The following is a 17717-nucleotide window of genomic DNA, read 5'->3' as shown; positions in this document are numbered from 1 at the left end:
AAAAAAAAAAAAAAGAACAAACAATAAAAGTCACAAAAACTAATATAAAAGCATGGCTTTTAAAAATTAAATATAATGAATATGTAATTAGGAGAAATTACTCTCTTATCCCAGAAGCCCCAGCCTCTTCCATCACCTTAAATTGATCTTTTCACATTTTTATATTCTACCAAGTAATTTCTACACAATAACCACAAACATATGTAAAAAAATATATACTTATGCTCTTATGCAAATGGGAGAATTCTGTTGCAATGCTCTGCTCTTAGGGTATCTTGGAAATCTTTTCATACCAGAACATGTAGATTTACTAGATTATTTTTGAATCTGCATATTACTTCACTGAATCGCTATACTCATTTAATCAGCCTGCCGTCTAGTGAAGAACATTTAAGTTGTTTCCAGTATTTTGCTGTTTCACAGAGTGGTGCAGTGAGCAGTCTAGTATATGTGTGTGTTCACATGACCAAGTACATCTAGGAAATAAAGCTTTAAACATGGATTTACTTGGTTAGAAGGTCAGTGGTTTTTATTTTTGGTAAATAATACCAAATTGTACTCCTAGAGAAATCAACTGTCCGCAGTAGATAATGTGGGCTTTTTTTATTATTTAAATAGCCAATTATCTATAAAATTAAGGCCTAATTTTGAAAGTATCTTTATCAAAGATAAGAAAGAAGTCACTGGAACTCAACATCAAAGGGTCAGTGAAGATGCTCATTTTATTATCAAGGCCACCACTTACACCCTCCAAATCTAGGGGGTGCCATTCACATAGGTGACTGAATGGACCTTGGAGAGGGCCTGATTGTCATCTCTGTAAACTGAGAAGGTTTAAATCCCTAAGATGACACTGTGCACATGTTTCTTAGGCATATACAGAAAGAGTGTGTTGAGTTTAAAGGAAACTAAAATTGGGGCACCTGGGAGGCTCAGTCGGTTGAGCATCCAAGTTTTGCTCAGGTCATGATCTCGTGGTTCGTGGGTTCAAGCCCCGCATCGGGCTCTGTGCTGACAGCTTGGAGCCTGGAGTCTGCTTCGGATTCTCTGTCTACCTCTCTCTCTCCCCTCCCCTGCCCGTTCTCTTTCTCTCTCTGTCTCTCTCTCTCTCTCTCTCACTCAAAACTGAATAAATGTCAAAAATAAATAAAGGAAACTAACATCCTGTTTGTTTTAAATCATTAGGACACCGCTTCACGCGGCAGCATTTGCTGATCACGTGGAGTGCTTGCAGCTTCTTCTGAGACACAGTGCCGAAGTGAACGCAGCAGACAATTCAGGGAAAACAGCACTGATGATGGCTGCTGAGAATGGGCAGGCAGGCGCTGTGGGTATGTGCTGACTGGTGGGCTTCACATCCACGCCCAACCAAAACCAGAGTAGCATAAAACCGAGAATCAGTTATTCTCTTGGTATATGCATGTAAAAAAGGCCAGCATTTTATTTAAGCCACTTGACTCTACTTGCTAATCATCCTCAGTCCCCTGTTATTTGATTATTGGTGGACCTTTTCAAAGTGAACTCGTCTCTGCAGTGAAACATCTCAACATTTAGAGACCAAATATAGCAACAGATTTATTTGACCTGGAAATAACAGAACTGTGTACAGAGAATTAAACTTGATGCCTGTAGACCTTGGATTTGGATGGAAAAAATGTGGCAATAAAGTTTTCCTCTTTTTTTTCTTTAAAAGGATTAAATATGATTACGTGACCATACTGATTTGAATGTGTGATTATAATTGGCATGTAGTCTGAGTAATTGTCTCTTGGCTTTTTCTATAGATATCTTGGTGAACAGTGCCCAGGCTGATCTGACTGTAAAGGATAAAGACTTGAACACATCCTTACATTTGGCTAGTAGCAAAGTATGTAAATGAATTTGAAACACTGTTACTTAGTGTTGTAATAATAGGAATAATAATACCACTTGAATGCTATCTCAGAAGCGTGTATCATGTCTCTTAATTAAGATGTACATTTCCCCAAGGTGTTGTCAACTCTAAGCATAATGGAAGGGGAAGAGGCAAAAGGCAGACCCACGCAGGGGTTGATGAGGACATGACTTTCATGGCATGTGACACTTGCATTCTTGTGTGGTCTATCTTCATGCTGCCACTGTGTCTGTCTCCATGGTTGCATTACTATATCATTTTGGTTTGAAACACAGGCTGGGGCTGTAGTTACATGGCTTCTAAAGTATAAAAAGGTCCACTTGTTTTCATCTTGTTCCATTTGAAAACATTGTAATAACACAGCCAAAAATTACTCTCCTAGGAGGCAAATTAGTGCATTCATGTGCATTTCTACCTTCTGTCCTGTTTTCTGATGCATACGTAGTTCACCACAAGGAATGTGTTTGAGTTTTTTTGTTTTTTTTTTTTTTAATAGTATGATGTTCGCATGTAGCCCAAGATTCCTGGTTCTGTAAAAGATAAATGATATATAAATATATATATAATTTTACAAAAGGGAGATCATACTATTTTAAACCCTGCTTTTGTTACTGAATCATCTCTTATGAATATCTTTCTTTTAGATATCAAATTTTTATAGTGTTTTAGAAGATGCATGGTATTCTACCTTAGAAATGTGCCATCCTTTATTCAACCCATCCCCAACTGTTAGACGTTTGCGTGTTTTAAAATATGTGCTACTATAGATGTTGTCATTGTAGAGAAATATTTTTTTAAAGAATTCTTACTCATTCCTTTAAGATAAATTCCAAATGTGAACTTACTAAGCCTACGGCTATGAATATTTTTAAGCCCAGATGGGCCTCTAATAAGATCACAACTATTTACACTCTATCAGAGTGCATTAGAATGAAAACTCCAGGGACACTTCTGAAATTACATTTCAGGGGCTCCCTTATAAGGCATTATAATGTGATGCCAATGGACACCGGTGATGGTGGTTGATTTGAATATAGTGACAGTTAAAGGTGTTGTTTATACCCATTGGTACCAGAAGTCTTGGTTTTTCATTTCAGTGGTTGCATTTTCTCACTTCATGCTCTGGGAAGCCCATGGAAACCACAAAAAAACTCAGTTTCGTAAAGTTTGTTTCAAAGTGTAATGTTTTCATGAATAGAAGTACAATGATCTTCAACCTTTATTGTGCAAATGAATCACTAGAGGATCTTGTTAAAATGCAGGTCACAGTTCATGAGATCAAGCCCTGCATTGGGCTCCCTCTCTCTCTCTCTACCCCTCCCCAGCTCATTCTCTCTCCCTCCCCCCCCAAAAAAAAATAAATAAATAAGTGTTTAAAACAATGCAGGTCTGAAGTGAGGCCTGAGATTCAACATTTCTAACTCCCAAGTTAAGCTGATGTTGCTTGTCTGTGGGATGCACTTTGAATAGCAAGCGTTTAAGAAACTATGACCCCTTAACAGGGCATAGGCCTGAAGTCATGAAAGTGTCTCTGACTTACAAATTAATTTTTTAAAATTATCAACCATCTCTTATAAGATATAAAGATATCTTCCCCTGGTTGAGGAAGAATGAACTTTCCTGAAAGAGTTCCTTCGCAACATAATGATAAGTGATACTGATAATAGATGTGATGGAAATTTCAGGAGTAGATAGGTCACTGAGTGTCATTGAGGGCTTGAGGAAGGAGATGGGACTTGACATATGTTTCAAAAGTAACGTTGACAGACTTATATGTTTACCAGCTGACCTTGCTGAACTAGCATCTCCTTCAGTTCTCTGAACATTAATTCTGCTGTTACCTTAGAAATATTAATATTTTAGATTAGAGTTCCATTAATCAAGTCCTAATAGATCTTATCCAGAATCTTTGAGAATCTAGCATCCTTTAACCATTTGCTTTTTAGAAAAAAAAGGAATTACTCAGAAAATAGCCTTAATAAAATGTTTTTAAGCAAAGAATGTTCGTTTTCAATTTAAAGCAAAATCAAGTAATTTTGCAGGAACTTTTCTGTGTTTCTGTCTTGTGTTTCTTATTTTTTTTTTTCTTGATTAGGGTCATGAAAAATGTGCCTTGTTAATACTTGACAAGATACAGGACGAGAGCCTTATTAATGCAAGAAATAACGCACTGCAGACGTAAGTGTGACTACTACAGTTGGATTTGGACATAGTTGTTTATTCATACTCATTTCATAGTCGTTTATTCAACAGATATTAAGAGTGTGCTGTGTGCCAGTCTAGCACTGAGGAACACAGTGGTGAAAGACATAGTCCTGGCTTCTCCTTCAGGAAGTTGACAGTCACATACTGACAAATGCTGACCAAGCTAGACATTTTTAGTTAGAATCTTTATTTTGATATGCCTTCAGAGAATTATATAATATAATACACTACCATTATGTATTCTTACTGGAAAGTGACAGTTTTATAAATCAGGTTCCTCGAATACATTTGAAGGGTTTCTAAGCAATTTGGCTTAATTACATTTTAATACAATTCAGTGTACTCCTCAGCATGGAAGACCTAAAGGCTGATTTGTTTTCCATTTTAGGAAATTCCTTATGCATTTTAGGGCAAAGGAGTATTAGGATTTTTTTTCCATTAAGTTTCTTAAGAAGTATATAGCAGAGATGAGTATACTGGGTTTGACATTATTCTTTAAGGTATTCGAAATTCAACAAAATATTGTTTAGTGCATCTAGTAATAATAAGGAGGTTTGAGATAAATATATATGAGTGATATTAATACCAATCATGTTGATGGACAGTGTGAAACAGTCATTCAAATGCTAGAGTAGAAAGCAAGGGGTAAAGAACCTTCTAGAAAACGTGCCAGAGCTTGCGTTCTTTTTCTGACTCCCTACATACTGTTATTAGGGTTGTTTAAGATGCAGAGTATTTGTAGTATCTGCAGAGAAATCTGGACCAACATGGAAGAACAGTTGGATCATTAGCACCTGGAAAAGATTTAGTTGGCAAATATTTTTATTTTACAAAATAAAAATATTCGTGTACTATTTATAGATTCTTAAGTATTTTTTTTTCCTTTTAGCAATTCAGCTACCCAAAACGACACATTCTCATACAAATATGCATCACAGGTGACGTTAGGTGTTGTCTTGTTTCAGACCCCTCCACGTGGCTGCACGAAATGGCTTGAAGGTGGTAGTTGAGGAGTTGTTGGCCAAAGGGGCCTGTGTACTTGCTATAGATGAAAATGGTAAGTGGAAAAAGTAAGCAATCACCACCATAGGTACCTTACCTATGCTGTGAAGCTAGAGGAAGATGAGAAAGATAGAAGCTCATTAAAAAGGCAGTGAGAATTCTCTACCCTTGGAAGTTTCTGTGTGTGAGAAATCAAACAAGGATAATTTGTCCTGTCTGTCTTTGTAAAATACGTAGTCTACCTGTAGCCCACCAGTGCCTTCCATTTTGCATGTAATGCCAGCAGCTGGTCTCTGACTCCTCAGCGTGGTGGTTAAACTGTTTTAGACACACTGAAAAGCTTTCAAATAGGCTTTCAAACTTCTAACTGCATACGCTGAAGAGTTAGAGACTATCCATGTCATTAGTGCATGCTCAGGGGCTCAAAGAAAAACCCAGGTCTTTGTATTTCAGTTCATTCTGAGATCAAACTTTTTTTTTTCTTTTTTTTTTAAAGAACAGATCAAAACTCATATTCTCAGTATGGATATTTGGGGAACATGAGTATATTGTTTAATTAATTTCTAGGCTTGAAAGCTTCTCCTGATCTACGTAACATTCCTTTTCTAAATGAACTAACTCTTAACTCTTAGCAGAAGCTTTCTACTCTGCTTCCTAAGAAATTTGGAAAGCTAATGAATACCAGAATTGTGTTAAACTACCATTTTAAGCACAAGGCCTATAAACCGCGGGGAACAAAAGACGAACTTCTGGATATTTATGAACGATGTAATTTTTAATGTGGCATTAATTGTGGCGTTATTATTTATAAAGTATTATAATTAATGTAACTCAATTAACTGCTTATTACAGGTATTGGAACTAGCAGCCCATGCCTATTTCTCAGAAGTAAGCATTAGCCATATGACATTAGCTAATTCCTATTAGTTTTTGTTTTGCAGCCCCATTTATCCTAGCATGTACCCCCCGCTCTTTCCCCAACCTGACTCATCTAGGAGGCACAGAAAGTTCTCTATTTCTCCATCTCCTTGGTTGTCCCACCCCCCTTCCCCCTCACCTTCTTATCCCTATTATGTATCTTAGGGTTGGCATGCAGTTTTTCTCCAAAGTGACCAAAAGAGATCAAAATAAATTAGTTTTGTCTTTCTCCAGGGTAAGCCTGCTGCATTTGAGGCTTGTCCTGCCAATAGTAACCTCGGGAATGGGAGGCCTGGGTTAGTGGAACTGAGGCCTTTCTCAGAGCTTAGCTCTATCCCAAAGGTCTGGGAACAATTTGGGGCAGTTTTGTACAGCAGCACAATCATAAATCATACCTGTCTATTTTTATTGGTTTTCGTACTAGAGAGAGGAATAATCTGTTGGGGGAAGCAGGGCAGGAGCAGAAATTAGGTCAAGCGTTGATAAAACAACAAAAGGTTGGGTTTTATGAAGCCAGTTCCTCTGAATGAATGAGGGAGAGGTGGTAGGAACTTTGCCAACAGAGAAGATAGGCTAACCCTTTCAGGTCAGTAGAATAAAGGCTGGGTAGGGATAGTAATTAAATCAAAGAATTTATCTACCTCCCCGTGCACCTGTTACACATATTGAGATAGTTTTCTCTTCTGGATAGGACACATCAAGTCTAAATGGTAGAGAATGACATGACTCGACAGTCATTTTTCCACAGTTGGGATTTGGGACTTTGATTGGTGGTATTGGTATTTTTTTTAATTCTATTAAATTTTCACTAATTGATAGTAAATTTCAAATCACAAACAACCAGTGCTTTCCTGTGTCTGATCTGCTCAAATGATTCCATTTTCCTAGAACTAGTTAATTGGTATAGACTTTATATAAATATATACAGAGCAACAAATCTGCATTAGTCACTTTTACGGACATCTGATTTTCAGTATCTCTCCTAACCTGACACACGATTACCTACGATGGAAAGTCATTGTTCTCAGAATGAGAGTGCTCTGGCCCAGGCCTGAGGCGCATGGTGTGCGTGTGCTCTCAAGTGGAAACACCTTTGTGGTTGTCCTGTTGCTGGTTTTTTTGTGTGGAATTGTGTCCCATCCCTGCCCCCTTGTGTTTCTGTTCACTAGATGAAGACTAGAATTCTGCCTAACTTCGGATAACATAGTGCTTGTTGTCATGTAAACTGAAAAAACAAAAACAAACCCCAAAACCCTTCATGAAGTGTCTCCCCCTCCCAGTTCCCTCTAGCCTCACCCCTAGCATGACTCATGGGAAGTAACTCCTCTTTTTGCCTGGCATGATTTCTAACTCAACATACATCTCCACGTGTGAGGTCGTTTGAGATGTACTGTGGAATGCTCACGGCGCCTTTGGATTTCCTGGACTAACCACTGCCTTGTCTGCATTTACGCCCAGGTCATACCCCGGCCCTGGCTTGTGCTCCTAACAAAGACGTGGCTGACTGCCTGGCCCTCATTTTGGCTACCATGATGCCTTTTTCTCCTCCCAGTACAATGACGGCTGTCAACTTCGTTTGTTTTAAAAAAGACAATTTGAGCAGGACGACCCTCTCCAATCTGGGTAGTATGGTTAGCCTGTGCAGTAACAACGTAGGCTCAGAGGACGGGTACAATGAAAATGATTCTGATTCGGAAACGTTTTGACTTTGGACTGTAGAAGCTTTTCCCTCATCACCCATAATGGAAGAAGGGAAAGAAATTTGACTTCCAGGTTTATGTTGTGTTCAAGTGTTATCATGGGCCTGGGCTTCCAGAAGCCTGTAGAGAAGGAATTAATCAAACCCAGAGAGGGCAGCTAGGCTGTAGGACAAAGCACTCACACAGATGGGCGCCAATTTTTATTTGTCTTTATGTTTTCCTTAGATCTAAGATACTTCTGTGAAAGTCTACCTCTCATTTTAAGTAAGAAGTAAGAAATGCATTTAATTCTTTTTCTTTTGGCATAATGCAATTGAGAGGGAGCGGTTCTCTATAAAGAATTTTTTTTTCATATACTCACCCAGTTGTGAGTTCTAAGAAGCATATCAGTATGACATTCATGTCCCCTGGGAGGGGATGGAAGGTATGGATAGGAATTGCCTCAAATCTCTTCTCACTTTGATGTTTACTTCCTTACTAGAAGCCAAAGGTAAAGGTGTTCATCTTCAGAAATGATGCCTGTAATAATCTTTTTGAGGGAGTCCAATTATTCATATATCTTCTCTATAATACGCACTTAAATATCCAGAACTTCTTTCCAAGGATTTTGTCAAAGTTGCCAGATGAATGGAAAAATTCACTGAAAATTGAAGTTGCTTTTTTCATTTAACACAAATATGGCACCGAATACTCCCTGTAACAAGTCTGTGAGTAGTTTTCACCTGACTGATTGAATCCAAATCTATGTAATAAAAGTTCAGGTGAAAAGTTGTATTGCACCAAAACTTTGAGACATATGCAAATTTAATATGAAACTACCCTTTATTTATTTGTTAATTCATCCTTAAGTCAGAATGCTAACTTTTTAAAAAACATCAGAACCATCGACCTTGTTTATCAGTAGTAAAACGTTAAATGAGCTTCTCAGTCAAGGTCATGCCAAGTGAGTGGAAGTGTGACTACAGAAGGAAGCAAAGGAGGTGAAAGCAGAAAGTAGAAATGGGTGATGTGGAAATTAAAGCCAACTGATAGTTACTTGATGATCAAATCAACATAGTGAATACTGCGTCTGCTCCCTCTGCCAAAGCTTCTAGGTCAAATGGACCCCGTTCTGCACCTGGAATAGCTGTACAAAAAGAAGAATGAAACTCTTTAAACATTATGCACCTACACACGCACACATAGATGTATATGTGTGTGTGTATATATATATATATATATATATATATATGTCTGTAGTTCATCAACCAGCTATACGTGAGGACCAAAATGCTTCAGTCTAAAATGGAAGAATTTAATTGTTTTCCTTCAAAATGGAAATGAGAACTGAAGTAGCTTTTCTATGGAGTTCAACTGTAATCTTTTTGTGTAACAGTCTTTGTTGTATTTTATATTTCTTATGACACAGATTTCTAGTTGATGGCTTAACATTTGTAACTGAGGATGTGTTGACCAAGGCTTTTTTTTTTTTTTTTTGCCAAACTAGAGAAAATGTTCATATACTTTTGATGTAAATGTGTTTGTATTTATTTGAAATGAAACAAATGTCGAGGAACATCCGTTGTTTGTTCTCTGTGTTAATTGCTGTGTGCGTGACTTGGAGTAACAAAAAAGCAGAAAAACCCTCCGGACCCTCTCTGGGCTAGCCAGCAGTCCTGGGCCAAGCCCAGCATTTCCCCTGCTAAGGTTGCCAGCCGACCCTCAGGTTCTTCTGCGTCGGTTGGAGAGGGGTGCGACATCCAGGGCTCAGCCCCAGTCTGTAGCCAGCCTTGAGAGCCTAGGAGACACTGCCGTCCTTAAAGCTCTTCTGCGAGATGAAAACTCAGGTGGGTGGTGGATCATATGCACAAAGGTGGCCCAAAGAAAGATGCAGGAACTATTCTGAACACGCTGAAAATCTCACGTGGTCCCCCAAACGGAATGGGAAATGATATCAGTGTGTGAGTCCATGTACCAAGAGAAGAAATACAAATCACCAGCTCAAGTGCTATTTTCCGCTTGAGGAAGAAACCGGAGAGAAACGTGTTGCATTTGGGCGGGACTCTGACGTTTTATAATCAGTTCCATTTTCACCCTGGAAATTTCTCTTTTATAGCGTGTGTGAGATATTTTTAAAACAGTGTTCTAGCATATCTGGATCAAATACACATACCGTATTATATTTTTCATCTAACTGTAAAAGACTTTACTCTTACTCTTTTAATATTCTGGATTTAATTAAAAACTCACGTTGGGTTCTTCACAGATGAGAACTTGTTCAAAGGACTTCTAGAATTGATATTAATTCCACTGACGATTTTTGACACCACCAACATTGTTTTTTAAATTCTTGGTGTTGTGCTCCCCTCCTTCCTCTGTCCTTTTTGTTTGTTTAGGGAAGATGAATTTTTAAAAAGTAGATAAATTGCTAATGAGCAATAATGACCTTGTCTTTACCAAAACACTGAAAGTAAGGGAGATCCAATGCTAAAAAAAAAAAAAAAAGCACGATATACTGTGGTGTCTTTTCTAGAAGTGAATGGAAATCTTGCTCCATTGGCATTTAAAGCAGGAAAGGAAATGCCTGCTTTTAGTGGGTGAAGCAGCGTTCACATTTTTCCTGCAGAGTAGCCTAGAGATACAAGGAAGGTTGCAGCAAAGCGGTGGCGGCCATGGACATTTCTCTCCATGTAGCTGCATTTTGACTTCTCCCCTCTCTCACTGATAGAGGGAGGACAAAGGAACAAAATGAAATCATGCTCGCTCTGAATTGTTCATTGAATCAGATCTCTCTCCCACACTCTCTCAGTTTCTCCATTCCCCAAGACCAAATTTTTTTCTTTAGGAAATGACTTTTAAAACTCTGAGTTCTGTGTGTTTCAAGGACATCTCGTAGAAATAAAACTAGATTTGCAGCATAGCTTTCTAAGAAAAAAAAAATTATGCTTTTAACTGAGTCTTAGCTGTTTAGCGCTTTTACCTAAATGTGTTGTTTTTGGACTGTATTTTAACCACAGCCACAGGGATCATGTTTCATTGCACTTAACCTATTCGCCGTGTCTGCCTATCCTTGGTAAATACATTACTATCTCCAAATTGCCTAAAATCTGCTATGATTCTACAGTAAAAAGCTCAGGGGATTTCTATTTATCACTACTAAAAGGGCACCATAGTATGTTTTGGTACTTTAGGCAGTAAACAGCTGCTTGATTTTTTATTTTATTATAAGATTAGAATAAGAACATCAAATGGATTTGCTGCACTCGTTATTCTTTGTACTGTTGAGCAACTTGGTTTGCTTATCTGTTGCATTGGTTGAAGAACTCACCCCCTTTTTTGTCTTGTAATATGAAGTTAGAGTGCCTTTTTATATTTGTATATTCTGAAAATGTTCTGTGAAATGTTTTGTATTTTTTTCGTTTGAGTGTTATCGGAGCAATATAATACCAGTGAGTTTTCATTTCAGCCTTTCTTTGAATGTATAAAGTGTCTTTTTTTCCTATTTCCCCTTTACCTGCTTTGAAATGAAAATGCCGAAGTTTTCTATGGGAATTATGTTGAATTTTGCAGTGCTAAAATGCTTTCTTCTTACAAAACTGTAAACCATAGGTCAATGTTCTAGGGGAAAAGCGTTTTAAGATAGTGACAATCTGAGTGTGTGTAAAAATGTAATTTTATGCGTTTCTTATGCAGTGATCTAAAAATTCAATGCAAATATCTTTTGTTTGGTAGTTTTGTCTACATATTTTATGCTTTAGCATGTGCAATATATCTTTGCAAAGCACGATGATACAAATCTGGTGCCAGTGTTATATTTTGCATAACATATTTGTAATCGCATAAAATACTGTTTGATGATTTCAGTGGGATTTTGTCTGTAATGTTTTCTTATGTAAATTGGAGTTGAATGACTCTGGTAAATGTCATGACTGTAAAAATGAAGACAATGACTTTTAGTTCAGTGAATGACTTTGAACCAATCTGAATCTTTTCAAGCACAGTTTAATACTTTTTCAACTACTGAATGCTAATAATGTAATGAAGTACTTAACTGTAATATACTATGGAAATGCATTCAGATGGTTATTTTTACAAATAAAAACGGTACAAATATTGTTACAATTTGTGTTTGTCTTTAATTTTTCCAGTTTATGCTCACTTTACCAATTATTCCGCTAACTTAAATCTTGGTCACTACCGAAGCCAAATTGTCCTTAAATTTTGAAAATTAACAATCAAGATAGAAGTGTATTTCCAGATTTGCTATGTCTGTTTATACCAACTCAGTTAGAGGGGGAAAAGTTAAATATGTATAATCGTGTTTATTATATTTATTTGTGCTTCCAATTTTTTTGGCAAAGGATCTGAGCTGGCCTGCAACAAAGGACACGTGATAAACGGGAAGTAGAAAAATTAGGACAGAAAAAGAGCACAAATATGGGAACCATAAGATTTAATACAGTGGCTCTGACTGAATGGGAGCTTGCTCTAGATTCCTAAGGCACTCACGGTGAGAGGGGCAATGTGACTGTGTAAATCAAATATTTCAGAAAGGGGGAAGTCTACTAGGTCCTCAAAATTGTGAAATCAACCACACTTATCTTTGTGGCTGCCACCATTACCCTTCAACTGCTTCATTGCAATATAAGGCCCCACCTCGCTGCACTATCTCAGAGGTGTCAATGGAATTTTCTCTCTTTCTCACATTCAGAATTCCTCCCATTAAGTAATAATTTCAGGGACAGTCCTTAGAAGCATTAAGGAACAAATTCCCAGGGACGCCGTTTCCAGCTAAAGAGAAAGAGACTCTGGGGTGGGGCCCTCTGGAGTTCCTCAAAGCACAGTGTTCTAGAGTGCTAGCAGTTCTTACGGTCTAGCCCAATCCCATCATGAAGAAACTGAATTCCAGAGAAATTATATAATTTGCTCAAATTTGTATAATTGATGATCTGAATGTACAACCTGTGCCTATAGATGTTCTTTCTTTTATGCCATCCTGGCAATAATGCTTTGTGATTGTTGGAGTTGTTCCTGCTTAGAGATGTTTAAGGAGGTTTTGTACTTTGCAATGTCTCACTCCTTATTCAAATATACAAATGTTGGTGCTTTTCATTCTGGACGACTGTGAAGCGTGAGTCATACCACAGGTAGGTACTTCATGTAGTTGAGAGCTGAGTGTCTATATTAGTTACCTAATGCCGTGAAACAAATTACCCCAAAACTTAGTGACTTAAAACAACAAATGTGTATTATCTCACAGTGTCTGAGAGTCAGGAGTCCAGGCACGGTTTAGTTGGGTCTTCTGACGCAGGGCCCCTCATGGGTTGTAATCTTGGTGTTAGCCAGGGAAAGACTCATTTCTAACTCACTCATATGGTTGTTGGTAGATTCCTCATGGGTTGTTGGACTGAGGGCTTTTGTTTCTTGATGGCTGTTCACTGCCTTCAATTCCATGCCAAATTTTTCCATTCCCAACAGGGCCAGGTCCCAACCTGGTAGCTTACCTCACTAGAGCTAGCAAGCTGAAAAAAGCCAGAAAGAGAAAGTATAAGACAGAAGTGATGGCTTTTTTAAGTTTTATTTATTTTTTTCTTTTTTGAGAGGGAGAGAGAACAAGATGGGGAGGGACAGGGAGAGAAGGAGAGAGAGAGAGAGAGAGAGAGAGAGAGAGAGAATCCCAAGCAGGCTCTGCACTGTCGGCACTCACGAACCCGTGGGATCATGACCTGAGCCTAAATCAACAGTCAGACACTTAACGACTGAGCCACCCAGGTGCCCCAGAAGTGACAGCTTTTAAACTGAATATTGAAGTGAAATTTCGTTATTTTTTCCATAATATTTTATTCATAAGAAGCAAATCACTAAGTTTGTTCCATGTTCAAGGGACCAAAGGGTCTGACTACCAAGAGGCAGTAATCACTGGGAACTATTTGGGAAGCTATATATCTCACTGGATCTATCACAATGTCCTTCCAGAGCATAGCATCCTCCTAGAATAACTTCTTCCCAGTCTTGCTAAGGAAATTGTTTACTTGACTTCCTAAATTCAAGAAAAACATAGGGATCCCCTAATTTCACCTGTGCTGTCATAAGCAAGCAGAAAGGAGCCGATGGCTTCTGCTACAGTAGCTGTATTGTTGAACGTTGCTGGTGCACTTTGTCTCCAAACCGCTTGTCAAAGGATCCTTCTAATTCCATTCAGCAGGTTTAGATCCTGGTACATCCGCCCCTTGTGTTCCAGAATTAGCTTGCAAGGCACAAAGGCATTCAACTAAAAAGCTATTAACGTAACATAAAAAATGTTGTGGGTCAAAGTGCTTTATGAATTGTCTCTGGCAAATTTCATACTGAAGATACATTTGCTGTAAAATATAAAGCAGCAAAGATAATGGCTGTGCCATTCATTAATTTTCAAGCACTCCAAGGGGGTGATTGGAAACATGAGCTCTGGGACTGGCACAGTAACTGTGGGTGGGAGTAAACTGCTACTAGCATTTACTGTATTAGCATTTACTAGGCCAGGGGTACCACCAAATGTCCCACCAAGCCCAGCGTGCAACCACCCTGTCCTCAGTGCTGGTGCTCTGCCACCTCACAACTCATCTGCCTCCTCACCATTTTTGCTGAATCATTTCTTCATCGATTTGTTATTTGTGAAGCCAGCCATATTTTTAACTATTTTTTCACAGGAATTGCATAAACAGGCTCAAATATGTATACCTGTTAAAGAGCACTTACAAGTTTAAGAAAAAGAATTTCAGGGGTGCCTGGGTGGCTCAGTCAGTTAAGCAACCAACTTTGGCTCAGGTCATGACCTCATGTCATGGCTCAAGAGTTCAAGCCCCATGTCGAGCTCTGTGCTGACCACTCAGAGCCTGGAGCCTGCTTCGGATTCTGTGTCTCCCTCTCTCTCTGCCTCTCCCCTGTCCTCTCTCATGCCCTTTCTCTCTCTCTCTCAAAAATAAACTATTAAAATAAATTGTAAAAAAAAAAGAATTTCAGAAGCAATGTTGACAACATGGTCCCTGATTGTGTGTTTTTCCAGAAAAGAGCACATGCAAGTGAGTGGAGAGGAGAAAGGTACTGCGCAGAATTGAGACACTTAATTCTTTTGTTATTTTTTTTAATTTTTTTTTTAACGTTTATTTACTTTTGAGACAGAGAGAGACAGAGCATGAACAGGGGAGGGTCAGAGAGAGAGGGAGACACAGAATCCGAAACAGGCTCCAGGCTCTGAGCAGTCAGCACAGAGCCTGACGCGGGGCTGGAACTCACGGACCGCGAGATCATGACCCAAGCCGAAGTCGGACGCTTAACGGACTGAGCCACCCAGGCGCCCCAATTCTTTTGTTATTAAATACACGAATGCATGTATGCAGATATACATTCCTTGTCTTCAGCAGGGTATGATCGTATCTACATCCAGGTGGGGGAATCCTGTTCACAACCATGGGGCTCTTGGCCCACAGTCACATAGCAAGATCTGGCAACAAAGCACTATTGTCTCATGTTCTCTCATGTTCTCTAGGCATTGGTAGACACAATTTCTAGGATACTTTTTTTTTAAATCTTTGTGGCTACCACCACAAAGGTAAATGACGATTTAATGAAGCAAACTTAAATTCTAGAAGGATTTTATAATTTTCAAGGAAAAAATAGTGAAGTGAAGTGGTACTTGGAGTAAAAAAAATTTACCCATGTTTATATTCAGTTGAAAGCACCCAGCAAGTTTGAGAACTTGAATAACTCATATTTCTTATAGTCGGGATTCCTAAGATTTACAAACATCTAAGCTCAGATCTTAATGACAAGTTGCCAACCCTATAAAGACCAGAGGAAAGAGAACAGTCAGTGCCAACACCCAAAGGCAGGAGTGAATGTGGTATGTTCCAGGAACAGAAATGGGGCCAGTGTGGCTACAGACTTGTAGGGTAGGAGATGAGCTCAACAGCAATCTGGAGCCAGATCTTATTAAATTTTATGAGCCAGAAGAAGTAGTTTCTATTTTATTCTGAATGTGATAAAAATCCACTGAAGAAATTTAAGGAGAAAAATGGCTGTGGTCCTATTTTGTTTTTAAAAGATCATTCTAGCTGCTGTAAGGAAGAAAGAGAGGAACCCTAGTGATCAGTTCAGTGGCCACTGCAATAGAATAGACAAGTAAACATGGTGGCTTGGAATGGTGTGGCAACAAGGGAAATGGAGAGAATGAGGAAATTTTGGAGTATTCTTGAAAGTAGAGTTGGCTGACCTTACTGATGGTTTGATGTCAAGTAAATAGTCTAGAGTTTGGCAGAGAGGCTGGGGCTTGGGTCATGTGAAATTATAGATGACCATGGGAGATTGCCTTGGGAGTAATAGGGAGAGAGAAGGACACTGAACCATGGGCACACCAACATTTAGAGGTCAGAAAGAGGAGAGGACCTAGCAGAGAACATCAAAAAGGAATGGCCAGTGAGGAAGGAGGAAATGCAAGAGAACAAGGTATCTCTAAAACCTGGAAAAGAATGTCATGGAAAAAGGAGCTTCAGTTGTATCTATGGTCTCAATCACTTCTGGAAACTCAAATAAGACATGACAGAGTGACGTTGGGTTTTGCAACATAAAATTTATTAGTGATCTTTGTAAGAGCAGATGCATCAGAGTGGTGGGGGCAACAATCCAGAGGATAGGATGAGGAGATAAAGAAAGCAGAGAAGCTGAAGGGAAAAAGAAAAGCAAGGCAGTAGTTGAAGGAAGCTCTGGAGACCGCAGAGGGTATTGTTTTTTTAAGATAGGACATGTTTTATCATATTGATGCTGAGGGAGTGTCTGGAAGAGAGCAGGAAAAAGGTCTGGGAAGCAATGGGAAGTAATTTTGGAAGGAACATTTTGGAGCAGCAAAGGAAGATTGCTGATTAGGGCTTAGTACATTTGAGATTTATGACCATTAATTTAAATGATACCAGTCATCCTGATGGGTTTTTCATCAGATGTCTGGGTACAGGCATAGAATAAGTACATAGTAGGATTTAAAAAGGGATAGAGCTTTGCGAGGCGAGTCAAGGGAGCTATGGAACTATGGTGATTTCAATAGATATGGTTATATGGATCATGGATTCTAAACTGGGTAAGGAAGGAAGTGAAGTCATGAGGGAGGTTATGGAGAATGAACAAGGGGTAGAGTCACTGAACTGAAGGTCTTGGCAAGATGGAAGAATTGCTGAGTTGTAGCATCAGAGGTGATGAGCTAAACATGGGATCCCTGAGGTAAGGCTTTCAGAGGTGGCACAGTTTTGATGATGACAAACCTAAAGAGTGGGTAGTTTAGGATGATTGAAGGAAAAAGCATTGGAGGTGCGGAAGTAAAACTGAGGAGGCCAATATAATGAAGGCCCCAAAGCCATTTCACATAGTATTTGAGTAAAATTGATGAGAAAATTTGGCCATTTCAAAACATCTGTTATTCAGGTTGTTTACTTTAAGTTGCTGTAGACTCAGAGTTGATTTATTATCAGACTGAAGTTTGGTTCCAGGATTAGGATGATGCTTTTAAAGAAGAATGGTCAAGTGCATTTCTGTTAAAAACAAACAAACACAAGAAAAAGAACCAACCAGACTTTAATTATAATAGGATGACAGGTTTCATGACCATATGGTTTAACCTAAATGTATGTTTATGATGCTCTCCAGAAAACATGACAGATGGTTAAGAGCCACAGAATGAACAAAAGGAGTGTATGGATCAAACATGTTAGCAATAACAATGACAAACTGAATACTTAGCAGTAGGCTTTCCACAGAAGACAGAAGACTAAAACCACTGGAATTCTGTCTTGCTCTTTAAGTGAAAACTAAATTTGCCTTAAAATGTTAACTTTTCCTGAAAATCTCAATTTTCAACTAAAAGGAAAGAAAGCTAATTTGTGTTTATAATTTCCCTTTGAACTTCTTGTTTTTTTAGAAATGATTTCTCCAGGGGCGCCTGGGTGGCGCAGTCGGTTAAGCGTCCGACTTCAGCCAGGTCACGATCTCGCGGT

At 38.7% G+C, this 17717-nt stretch overlaps 1 protein-coding gene across 4 annotated transcripts in view; it reads left to right on the top strand.

Moving 5' to 3' along the window:
• Positions 1–11820, top strand: part of ANKRD44 (ankyrin repeat domain 44) — a 325303-nt gene extending 313483 nt beyond the window's left edge. For 2 of the 4 annotated variants that reach the window (XM_030326794.1, XM_030326793.1), the window contains exons 24-28: positions 1186–1331; positions 1785–1867; positions 3990–4072; positions 5065–5156; positions 7478–11820. In XM_030326794.1, the coding sequence (XP_030182654.1) occupies positions 1186–1331; positions 1785–1867; positions 3990–4072; positions 5065–5156; positions 7478–7725 (652 nt within the window). In that variant the 3' untranslated portion in view covers positions 7726–11820. Of the gene's footprint in view, positions 1–1185; positions 1332–1784; positions 1868–3989; positions 4073–5064; positions 5157–5953; positions 7247–7477 lie in introns of those variants that run through there. The other 2 variants (XM_030326795.1, XM_030326796.1) reach the window with 1 other exon arrangement.
• Positions 11821–17717: the final 5897 nt, after the last annotated feature.

The sequence above is a fragment of the Lynx canadensis genome, chromosome C1 (assembly GCF_007474595.2).
Source record: "Lynx canadensis isolate LIC74 chromosome C1, mLynCan4.pri.v2, whole genome shotgun sequence".
Lineage (NCBI taxonomy): Eukaryota > Metazoa > Chordata > Mammalia > Carnivora > Felidae > Lynx > Lynx canadensis.
The sequence above is the reverse complement of the archived record's forward strand: the minus strand, read 5'-3'. Positions and strand labels throughout refer to the sequence as shown.